The sequence below is a fragment of the Triticum urartu genome, chromosome 1A (assembly GCF_056163025.1).
Source record: "Triticum urartu cultivar PI428250 chromosome 1A, HENAU_Tu73, whole genome shotgun sequence".
NCBI classification, from domain to species: domain Eukaryota; kingdom Viridiplantae; phylum Streptophyta; class Magnoliopsida; order Poales; family Poaceae; genus Triticum; species Triticum urartu.
This window is the reverse complement of record NC_141873.1, coordinates 357,894,728-357,906,675: the sequence shown is the minus strand read 5'-3', so window position 1 is coordinate 357,906,675 and position 11,948 is coordinate 357,894,728. Positions and strand designations below refer to the sequence as shown.

The following is an 11,948-nucleotide window of genomic DNA, read 5'->3' as shown; positions in this document are numbered from 1 at the left end:
GGGTCATGTCAATCAGATCATTCAACTAATGATGTGACCTCGTTAATCAAATAACAACTCATTGTTCATGGTCAGGAAACATAACCATCTTTGATTAACGAGCTAGTCAAGTAGAGGCATACTAGTGACACTTTGTTTGTCTATGTATTCACACATGTATTATGTTTCCGGTTAATACAATTCTAGCATGAATAATAAACATTTATCATGATTATAAGGAAATAAATAATAACTTTATTATTGCCTCTAGGGCATATTTCCTTCAGGTTGTCCCCACCTGGTGGCCCCGCTGACCCTGAAACCAACGCTATAAATTCCTATTTTCGGAGAAAAAATCAGGGAGAAAGAATTATCGTGATCATGAGACAGAGCCACCGCCAAGCCCTGTTCTTCCTCGGGAGGGCAGATCCGGAGTCCGTTTGGGGCTCCGGAGAGGGGGATCTTCGTTCTTCGTTATCACCAACCCTTCCCCATCGCCAATTCCATGATGCTCCCCACCGGGAGTGAGTAATTCCTTCATAGGCTCACTGGGCGGTGAGGAGTTGGATGAGATTCATCATGTAATTGAGTTAGTTTTGTTAGGGCTTGATCCCTAGTATCCACTATGTTCTTAGATTGATGTTGCTATGACTTTGCCATGCTTAATGCTTGACACTTTGGGCCCGAGTGCCATGATTTCAGATCTGAACCGTTTATGTTATCACCATTATATTCATGTTCTAGATCCGATCTTGCAAGTTATAGTCACCTACTACGTGTTATGATCCGGTAACCCCGGAGCGACAATAACCGGGATTTCTTTCGGTGATTACAGTAGTTTGAGGAGTTCATGTATTCACTATGTGTTAATGCTTTACTCCGGTTCTCTATTAAAAGGAGGCCTTAATATCCCTTAGTTTCCAATATGGACCCCGCTGCCACGGGAGGGTAGGACAAAAGATGTCATGCAAGTTCTTTTAATAAAGCACGTATGACTATTTACGGGATACATGCCTACATTATATCGATGAACTGGAGCTAGTGCCATATCGCCCTAGGTTATAATTGTCTCATGATGAATATCATCCAACAAGTCACCGATGCAATGCCTACGAATTTATCCTATATTGTTTCTGTTAAGTTACTACCGCTATCATCACTGTTACGCTTGCTACAAACTATTGCTATCATTGTTACCGTTACTATTGCTGCTGCTACTATTATCAAAACTATCATACTACTGTGCTACTGATCACTTTGCTGCAGATAATTAATCTCCAGGTGTGGTTGAATTGACAACTCAGCTGCTAATACCTTCAAATATTCTTTGGCTCCCCTTGTGTCGAATTTATAAATTTGGGTTGAATACTATACCCTCGAAAACTGTTGCGATCCCCTATACTTGTGGGTTATCAACAAGTCATGCGTTATTTGCAAGGTACTGTGAACTACGTAATTTACTATACTTGGTACCCAATGGTACTTGAGGGGTATAGTGATTTGAATTGGATATCCGATGCTGATGAGATGAAAGCCACAAGTGGTTATGTGTTCACACTTTGTGGTGGTGTTGTTTCATGGAAGTCTTGCAAGCAGACGATCTTAACAAGATCGACCATGGAAGCAGAACTCACATCATTCGACACATCATGCGTCGAAGCAAAATGGCTTCGAGAGCTTTTGATGGATTTGCCAGTGGTTGGTAAGCCAGTTCCGACTATCCTTATGAACTTTGACAATCAGAGAGTGATTGGCAAGGCAAAAAGTTCAAAGGACAACATGCAATCCACAAAGCACATAAGAAGAAGATTGAAATCTGTTCGACATTCAAAAAACTCTTGAGTAATAGTGTTGAATTATATCCAGACGGCTAAGAATCTAGCATATCCCTTTACAAAAGAGCTATCACGTATTGTGATAGAAAATGCATCAAGGGAGATGGACATGAGACCCACGTAAGGTACCATGGGGGTAACCCAACCTATGTGATCGGAGATCCCATGAATTAGGACAACAATCCAGCGGTCAACTGGTGAGAGTATCCTTACTAACCCACTCCGTTGAAGATGTTATACTCTCGCAATCTGTAAGGCAAGTTGAATTTTTTCTTAATGTGTTTCAAAGCTCGTGTAAGCAATATGCTATCCTACATACCATTCTTTGAAAGAGCACACCTATGTGAGCCCGGCTGCTGGTCACAGTCTATGAGATAGGGTAATCTCTAGAAAGCTCATGAACAAGTTAGGAGTAATGACTAATAATCTTCACCAGTGGGGTTTGCCTTTGGCAGCCACGTATCAGCTAACAAATAGGCGAAACTTCTGCATGCTAAACTGACAACTCAAGGCATAGTCCATTGTTCAATTGTGAAGAAGTCTAATCGTGTTGCTCTAGGTGGAAGTTCAACTTAACAATCTTCACTAGAAATTTTGGTATATCAAAACATTGTTTGGAACAAATAAAAAACTAATGTGCCTCGAGATCTGGTGGGGGTTTATTGGATTATAGATCGGATTTGGCCCATATAAGACAATAATCCATGGTTAATCTCTAAGCCCCATTTAGGTGCATGGAAAGTGGTGGGAAGTTTATTACCATAATGCTAGTGGAGTGAGAGCGAGACCCCTTTATTAGGGCCGCTCTACCATATGCCACTAGGATCTTGAGAAGAGGAGTTGTACACGCGCACTCCTCCTTCGCCGCTCGTCTCGCCACGCCACGCCATGCCTCATCATGATGCACGCGCCACGGGTTGCGGGAATGAGCCGAGCTGAGCTTAAACCCATGCGCTTTATTTTTGCCAGTCAGAAATGGTTCCCAACTGAAGTGCCACTGTCCAAGATGTTGGACCATGGGTTGTTCGCGGACACGGTCGTGGGCCTGAGCCCAAACCCATCTACCCGACGACCTATATATTTAAGGAGTTGGCCAGTACGGCCGACACACACTCACTCCCTCCTCGCGCAACCGTGGCCGCTATCTATCGTTTCTCTCACTGTGCTGCTTCTGATGACCCCATCGCGGCGACCGCGTGCAGAGTTGGTTGGCAGAGCAGGTGCCTCCGAAATCCCGTCCTTTGAGGTCTTGCTCAGGAGAAGAGCAGATTTTTCGAGAGCGTAACGGCATGACCACTCCCGACCCGTCCCCATCCCCATCCGCCTCTGTTTCGACTACTTCCCCTGCATCGACTTCATGGCCGTCGCCGCCGCCAAGAAGAAGGCCGCGAACGACGCCAAGGCTACCGCCGCGCCGCATTGGCCTGGCCAACCAGAGTGTATGACTTTTGTATCCCCTACTTACCCGTTCATGTGCTAGCTGCATACTCTGTGTTCATAGATGTTTCGTTTCTATATACTGTATGTGCTCACATGCTTAGCTTTCGGTATGAGCTGCATATTGCCATTGCCATGTTTGTTATCTACTCGTGATTAGACTAATCGAAAAAGTGATAATATTTCCAACAATTGTCTAGAAAGGTTTGTTTGTTCCATTGAATATCCAAAGAGGAATTCAGGTTGTTAGGCAAAAAGAGATTTAAAATCGTGACAAATAGCATGATTCGCCCCTGCGTGGGCATAAAAGGCTAGATTCGGAGAGAGGGGAGGAGAGGGACGTATGTGCAAAAATATAAAGGAGCGGTGCCAATCAGCTCGCACGAGAATCCTAATCCACTTGAAAATCCTTCTTTTCCCTTGCGTTGAGAAGAAACCAAGAAGCGAAAATCGGCACCGTTCCCGTCGCCGCCTCGTCGCCTCCGTCGCCCGTCTTCCTTTTCCGCCGATTCGTGCCAAGGCGAGTCCGCGCCCACCACCACCACCACTCTCCTTCCCACTGGCTAGGGTTTTCGGTTTCTAGAACCTCACGCCCGCCCGCCCGCCCGCTCCATGCAAGCCCCGCCGCTCGCCGCGCTCGCCGGAGGCGCCTGGGCCTCCCATCGACCTGCCATATTAGCGGCGCCGGCGAGCCTCCGCCGTCCCAGGCGCGGCGCGCTCCGGCTGCCCGCGTGGAGGGCGGCCGGAGGCGGCCGGGCCCCGCGGCTACCGGCCAAGGGCGCCGTGCTCGCCTCCGACACGGGGGCGGACGAGGAGGTCGCGGGGCCATCGCCCCTTCTCGACGTGCGCAGCGAGCAAGGTCCGCTGCTGCTCTCAAATGCATTCTTGACTCGCACATTTGTTAAGTCTCGTAGAGGAGTGATCCCAGAAATCTCATCTCACCTCGTTCTTTTTCATTCATATGAAACCATCAGTTGCATGTGGTGTGCAGAGTTCGTTCTACGCGTCAGGAAGGAAGTGGAGAGAGGGAAGTTGCGTCCGGATGTTGCCGACAACTTTGAAAACCTGTACTACAATTACAAGAATGCGGTGAATATACTTCCTGTTTCCTGTCTGGTATAGTTAGATCCTTATTCACTTACTCATGACGTATATTCTGTGATTGCTTTGGCGTCTTCAGGTCCTACAAAATGGGGATCCAAATGCATATCAGATCATGCTTTCCAACATGATGGATTTATTTGACCGCGTTCTGCTGGATGAAGAGGTCCTATTTCTATGCCCGTTACCTTCCCAATTCGCTCTCACATTTTCTCTTTGTTCCAAGATGCACTTTTACACCAATCTTCATGTTCTTTTGCAGAATCCATTTACGTTTCAGCCTTATCACAAGGCCATCAGAGAACCGTTTGACTATTACACTTTCGGTCAGAACTACATTAGGCCACTGGTAGATTTTAGGTAATGAAGAATCTGATCTGAGCACATATAAGAGGCCCTGTTTGGTTCATATGGTGTCATACGAAGTTTGCTGTACTTCTCATGGACATCTTCTGTGTAAACAGGAATAGTGATACATTATGCCTCATCAGACTCATTTGTTACAGTATGTTACTGCTTTCACAGGGTGCATATTAATTGTATTGCACATCTACTGTCACAGACCCTTACTTTTTTTTGGTCATTCACGTCCCTTCACAGTCTATTGGACAAATACATATTTAATATTCATGAGTTATGATGAAAATTCTGGATGCTGTACACATATTTCCTTCGTGCTGAGGAATTTATTTTGAAGATGATAATAAATCTGTGCTTTATATTGTAATGCACAGTATCTGACCTGCAATCTCCAGTTCCTGGAAGATGTATCTGCCTATTCTATTGCAACAAGTATTTATTTTATTTTTAACTAACATTAGTCATAATATATTTTTCGTCAACAGAACAGTGGTATTTGTTAACATACTCTAGTTTATTTTAATTACCATCATGTGGCAGGAGAGTTCCTACATTCATAATTTCATATCTATCCAAAATTGATCTTTGACCTATCAAACATGGTTTCCTTATGCTCAGGAACTCTTATGTCGGTAACATTTCTGTATTCAGTGATATGGAGAAGCAGCTTCGGCAGGTGAACTTGTCTAACCTTCGTCATGTTTTCTCATGAAATGCCAAACACTATCTTCTTGGGCGTCAAACCTTTTTAGTATTCTAGTAAATGCAAACCATCATGATTTTTTAAGAAGAAAAGCAGAAACGCTATTATGAATCAGAAAATGGTTACCAGACTCCAAAGGTCACAAAATGGTCGAGAGAGATGTTGCTTACTTGGTGAAATAGAGCAATGTAATCAAGTTTCCATGTAGATGGCATCACCAGCCGATCCTTAAATTCTAGCAGAGAAAGCGTTATAGTGCATCTTACCACATGGCACCCCCTAGCGCCATATATTTATGTATCTAACTTATGTTACTCTTTCAATTCACAATGTTAAATATTATTTACTGAACATGCATAAGCAAAATATTTTCTGATTTTTTATGTCATTGCAGGGTCATAATGTTGTTCTGATGTCTAATCATCAGACAGAAGCGGATCCAGCAGTTATTGCCTTGTCACTTGAAAGAAGCAATCCGTGGATTAGCGAGAACATAGTAAGGGAACTCTCTGAACATACTACCATTTTCTTGTGAATCATCATAAGCTAACCGCATTGGTATCAAAAACTCCATTTGCTATAGGTTTATGTTGCTGGGGATAGGGTTCTTACAGATCCTCTTTGCAAGCCATTTAGCATGGGAAGGTCAGTTTGTATAATAATGCTAAATTGTTGTTTCTGCTTTCTTCTAATCCTGTTACCGGAAAGCATCAGCCACCTAAACATTTTCTCATAACAGAAACCTCCTCTGTGTGTACTCAAAAAAGCATATGAATGATTTTCCTGAGCTAATTGAAATGAAGAGGAGGGCAAACACTCGAAGTCTCAAGGAAATGGCTTTGCTTTTACGGTACTATTTCCTTACAATAGGTGGTTATTTTCATCCTATTTTCCTGTCAGTAGCTAGCCTAATTGATGTGTATGTTTAAGCACTACAAGTTAGTGACAGTGAACTCACTTTTAGTGTAAAATATGATATGAGTTTTGGTTTAAATCTAGTGCTGGTGCAGTGAAGATTGTTCAATTGCGCTCAAAGGCAAATAGAGTTAAGGAGATAACCACATGGGCACATAAGCAATATTGACTTCATGCTCACCATCATGGAACTGGCTTTGTTCTCTTTTTAAGGGAAGACATGCTAGACTAGGATCACTTTTTGCACCAGAGGATAATGCTTATCTTTTATGATAATATGTAGTGGGGGTTCACATATAATTTGGATAGCTCCGAGTGGCGGTAGAGACCGTCCTGACCCTTTGACTGGAGAATGGCACCCGGTATGTTCTCTTCCCTGCTAGTCTATATGGTTTGGCTGTCTTATCATGTTACAGAGGTTGCTGTGTATGATCATGCACATTTTTCTTTCAATCCAATGACATTGTTATGACAAAGGAAATGGGAGGGTACTATGAAAGAACTGCAACAAAGAGATTGATTTTGTTTTAGTTCCCCTTACCTTGACCTGTCTGCTACTTACAAAAACAAGGGCAGGCGCCGTTTGATGCATCTGCAGTGGATAATATGAGGAGGCTTCTGGAGCATTCTGGCGTTCCTGGGCACATATATCCATTATCATTGCTATGCTATGAGATTATGCCTCCACCACAACAGGTATGGACGTATGGTTACTTGCCATATCTCGCCAGTTCCAATATTTTTACTCTTTTGAATTTTTGTTTTTATCTGAACAGATTGAGAAAGAGATTGGTGAGCAAAGGGTGATATCCTTCCATGGTGTAGGCTTGTCAGTAGCTGAAGAAATAAAGTATGGGGATGTTACTGCTCAATCTCGGAATGCTGATGAGGTTTGTATACTTTCATGTTTCATTTCTGTATATCTATTGATATTCCTGCTCTAGTTTCTGTGAAGTGTTAGGCCTGTTATCGATAGGACCATTCTATATTGGTAGAACCATTCAATATTGGAAAAACTTTTGGTGCCTGCAAATAGCTGGCTATACTGATACATTTGGGCTAGTTTGTAAGCTGCACATTCTGTTTGCCTTTTTCTTGTTTGCTGAGGCAGGGCATCGTTGCGGAGCCTCTAAACAATGTTCACGTAGAAGAGTAATGTTAGATTAGCTTCTGTCGCTGTGATTGCCTTTGTACTGAGAACTACTGCTTACATCTAAACTCGGTAATGAGCCATTGTCAAAATTCATATACATAGTGTAGTCTATATGGTGGAAGTGTCTGAATATGTACGCTATTCATCAGTGGTAGGCCCTTCCATTTGGAAGTCTTCTTAGAGTGAATAGGCACAAAGCCTTAAGTCACGAATGATTGGCCTGCTCTTGTTTTTGTTTGATGGGTGGGAATCAAGTTATTGTTGCATTATTGCATAATTAGGTATTTGTTTCCACTGTTTTTTCTTCTGATTCTACATCACCAACTCTATCAATCTCCCTTGGGACTGGTGGATGGATTTCCATGTTGCATTGTGAATGTTGGTAATCTTGTAAATTTTAACTCACGCTAGCCATTCGTCTTTAGTCTGAAAGTCGGTAAATAGAATCTGCAATCGGTGGCTTTTGCAACCCATGTTGCACGCGTCTGCAAAGGTTTATGATATATCATGAGCATCTGCAAAAATAGGATCATTGGCGACCTGTTCAGGACAAAAAAGAACTATGTGAATAGTAACATGATACTATAAACCTAACTCTCCGTGCTTTAATCGAGAATGGATACAGGGTCGTCGAGCGAAACCTTTATTAGGGGGTAGACCTACCTTGTTTTGTTGACTTATTGCTTTCCAGCAAAGCGTGCCGGCCCTATCTCTAAAGCACCAAACTTCCACATTTTAGGAGATGCCCTATCTTCCCTTAAAGAGCCAGCTTATTGAATAGAGCTGTCACTCCTTACCTTACCTAAGACCCCTTCGGGATATCTTTTGAAAACCTTTTCTCTGAAAAGAAAAGATGTTTGCGATCCCTTGCCCGCTCGAATTAAAGAAAGTGGGATCTGGCCTTGCATTTTTTAGATAGGGCTCCCTCACGGCATTCTTGCTCTTGCCTTTGAAAGTCGAATCAGGATTCCATCTAGAGAAAGGTTCCGAATGCTAGTTTCGAAGAAAATAAAAACAGGTTTACTCCACCCCTTTTTACTTTTCAAAAAAGATTAACTAATCTAAAGAAAAACAAAAAAGGAATTCCATTGAATTGTATTTTTATTGATCAATTAGAATTGACTTCTAGAACGTATAATTGTCTAAAAAGGGCCAATATGCATACACTATTGGACCTTTTGAGTAAGACTGAAGAAGATCTTCTGAATTCTTTTTTTTGTCTAAATATTCAGTTAGGACCATTCCAAGGCTCCTTTTCGCCATGCATAAACTAAACCAACAACTAAGATAAGCACGAAAATCAAAGCTTCGATAAAAACGGATACACCCAATACGTCGAAACTCATTGCCCAAGGGTATAGAAAGACGGTTTCCACATCAAAAACAACAAAAACGAGCGCAAACATATAATAGCGTATTCGGAATTGTACCCAAGCCCCTCCCATGGGTTCTATACCCGATTCATAACTAGAAAGCTTCTCTGGTCCTTCACTAACCGGGTTCATTTTTTTATGTGCAGGTTATAAGTAGTCTTATTTTTAGTGAAATTTATACATTTTCTTTTCCATACAGGGCACGGGATATACCATAACCTTTATACATGATTATTTTTCTTTTCTTTTGAAAACTCGAAAGGCCCGCGTGCATTGTGGGTTCCTCATCCAACTGGTGGATAAAGATCTGCATTCCTGAAAATATCATCCTGAAAATTATTGCACAGAAAACTTAGCGTAGTGCTTGCAATTTCTTTAAGTTACTTTCAGCTTTTGCTCACTTGTATTTTTTGTTGGACCTTGTGTTTCTTTGTTTAGTGTTTTTTCTTTGTTTGATTTATTAAATACAGGCAAGGGGGACATTCTCAGAGGCTCTGTACAATTCAGTTGTTGATCAATATAATGTCCTCAAGTCTGCTATCTTTAGAGACCGTGGAGCAGTTTCGTCAAACCCTGCCATTTCACTCTCGCAACCGTGGCGATGAAACTAAGCTTTCTCAGGTTTGTTCTGTACTGGCCTGATCACCATTCGCTTCTACTCCCTCCATCCGGAATTACTTGTCGCTCAAACGGATGTATCTAGCACTGAAATACGTCTAGATACATCCATTTCAGCGACAACTAATTCCAGACGGAGGTAGTATTTGTTTCTTGCATTAAACACATACATGCATTTACCCCACTGCGACATTTGCCAGTTTGGTAATTTGACATGCGTGAGTTTGGGTTGGTGCAAAGTGCAATTTCACATGGACTTTTTGTGTACGTAGATTCCGTTTCTTTATGTTTATGCTAGTCGATCAGCAAAGAAAGTGGAGCTCATAAATGCTGTAGCAGTTTTGCATATGCAGATTGCATGAGAAATCAGAAGACCGTTGATAGCGTGCAAGAAATTGTGATTTCATATTTTTGTATGATGCATCTGATCTAGTAAGCGACCCCTGCAAAAGATAAGTGATTGTAGTAATGTATTGAACATAATAGCCATAGGAGTAACCGTTTCCATTCCTCATGTACTGCCTCGTGTTGTTCCATTCCAAAGATAATTTTCTTAGCTTAGAAGTTTATTTGATGGATTGCATTTGCATAACAAATTTGCGGCTCCTTCAATTTTCAGGCCTGGATTTCTCATTTCTTTTCGACAGAGCAGATGAACTGCTATAGTGCAACGTTGTGGGTTTTTGCTGGGAAGGCCTTAAACTTTGATGTCGTCACAGTTAGGAATGGGCTGCGACGGCGGCCTTGCAGACCCTGTAAGTTGTTGAAGTCGCGTGAAGGAAAAACCGTGTGATATGCTGCTACACCGTGTTCATTTAGTGACAAGAAGTGCGGCTGTTGTCAGTCTAATCCTAAATTGCACGGCGGAACCAGCAGCAGATGATGCATGTGTTCATCTTTTGTGAAGAGCTACTGCTGTATCAGATGGCTATCATCTGGGCCAGATTGGTCCAGCAAATACAGATTGGTCCCTGGATCCTGGCAGGCAGTTGGCTCGATTTTCTTTTTGTGCTAAAAGTTAACTCGTCTTATTTTTTGATTAGTTTTGTGTACATATTAATTCTTTTGCTCCGAAATTTGGAGACACAACATGATATATACATACAGAGCCCAATATGTGTCGCCTTCCTATTTGTCTTGCTCCTTACTGTTGACCTTGTGTGGATGTAACCTGTGTTTTATCTGGAGGCGTCGGTCGCTCTCGTCTGAATTTATTTACTGGAGCATTTGGATTTGGACGGCGACAGTAGGAAGATATGAATAGGTGTGGAAGAAAGATTATTTGTATGCGTGAGCGCGTTGAATTTTATAGGTCCAGAGCACGCGGTCGCATGCAGGCAGGGCTCTGAAGACGCGGCAAGCCAACACGACTGGAGTCTGAATCCTCCTCCTGATCCTGAAAGAAGGAAGATTGATTAGGCGAGCATGGTTGATTTTCTCTCGATTTCCTTCCTCAGGGAATTCTGGCTGATTTTACCGTTGAGTTTGATGAATCACCTGATGACACGATCACCAGGATTATGAAGACTATCATATCAGTAGATAAGAGCGCTGCTGTACAGGTCGTGCGGTGTCAACGCCCCTGACCCACCAGGGCCACGAGTCAGCAACGACAGCGACCGCGTCACCCACGCGTCACGGTCGTCAAGGCCCAGGAAGCCCAACCCGCGCGTCTTCGGGCCCACGTGGGCTAACTGAAGCCCACTGGCGCAGCTACTTGAAGGAGGAGGCGAGATGGTATCGGCATCCAGTGGATCAACGAACCGGCGGCGGCTACCTACCTCCTTCTCCCCCTCTCGAACCCTAGTTCTTCGTTCCCCATTCGAGCGCCGCTTCCTTGTACTGGATCTGTAATAGCTACTACTTCAGAGAGCATAGATCGATCCCATACTGCTACCTTATCATCTGGTATCAGAGACGTCAACCACCACCTCTTCCGCTCCGCCCTGGCGCATCTCATCGAGACGCGCGGCCTCAAACAAGCTCGCGACGCCATGGATCCAGGTGTGTCCGCGTTTCTCAGCCGCTTCGAGACGAAGATCGAGGCCGCCATCGACGGCCTCACCAAGGCGCAGCAGAATACGGCGACAAAAATCGACGATCTCCTCAGCTGGCGCCCCGATCTCGAGCGCCGCGTTGCAGATCTCAGCGACGCGGTGGCCGCTCTCCAAGCCGCGCCCACACCACCGCTGGCGGAGCAGGAGGACCAGCGTACCACCACGTTGCAGCCGCCGGGCGACCACATCGGCACCTCGGCAGGCACGACAAGCATTCTTCATGGGCCCGATGGCCACGACGCAATTCCTCTTCAACGGGGGCATCCAGTGGCGTCCCTGGTGACGCCGCCTCCGCCCCCGGCAAAAGGTCAGACGCAGCCCCGATTTCGCCTATTTCCATGTCCCCGTTTACTCATGCTAGTCAGATGCTCACCGGGCTAGGCCAGGCTCATCCCTCGATCGTTTTCCCGCAATTCG

At 43.9% G+C, this 11,948-nt stretch overlaps 1 protein-coding gene across 2 annotated transcripts; it reads left to right on the top strand.

Annotated features, from left to right (window-relative positions):
* Positions 1-3,644: 3,644 nt before the first annotated feature.
* ATS1 (phospholipid/glycerol acyltransferase family protein) lies at positions 3,645-10,605 on the top strand. Of its 2 annotated transcripts, none has more exons than XM_048676771.2 (13): positions 3,645-4,110; positions 4,243-4,340; positions 4,432-4,518; positions 4,615-4,712; positions 5,331-5,388; positions 5,810-5,911; positions 5,999-6,060; positions 6,155-6,265; positions 6,614-6,692; positions 6,907-7,026; positions 7,107-7,220; positions 9,327-9,477; positions 9,814-10,074. In XM_048676771.2, exons 1-12 carry the CDS (start codon positions 3,864-3,866, stop codon positions 9,459-9,461), a joined length of 1,311 nt encoding a protein of 436 aa, XP_048532728.1. In that variant the 5' UTR covers positions 3,645-3,863; the 3' UTR covers positions 9,462-9,477; positions 9,814-10,074. The 2 variants fall into 2 exon arrangements, with proteins under 2 accessions (XP_048532728.1, XP_048532722.1); XM_048676765.2 differs by lacking the exon at positions 9,814-10,074 and adding an exon at positions 10,094-10,605 and having other exon boundaries at positions 3,646-4,110.
* Positions 10,606-11,948: the final 1,343 nt, after the last annotated feature.

Excerpts from the sequence above, each read along its gene's own strand:
- ATS1 (XM_048676765.2), top strand. The coding sequence starts at position 3,864 with ATGCAAGCCCCGCCGCTCGCCGCGCTCGCCGGAGGCGCCTGGGCCTCC. Across the intron at positions 4,519-4,614 it reads GCGTTCTGCTGGATGAAGAG|AATCCATTTACGTTTCAGCC; the intron begins GTCCTATTTCTA and ends GTTCTTTTGCAG. Across the intron at positions 7,221-9,326 it reads AATCTCGGAATGCTGATGAG|GCAAGGGGGACATTCTCAGA; the intron begins GTTTGTATACTT and ends TATTAAATACAG.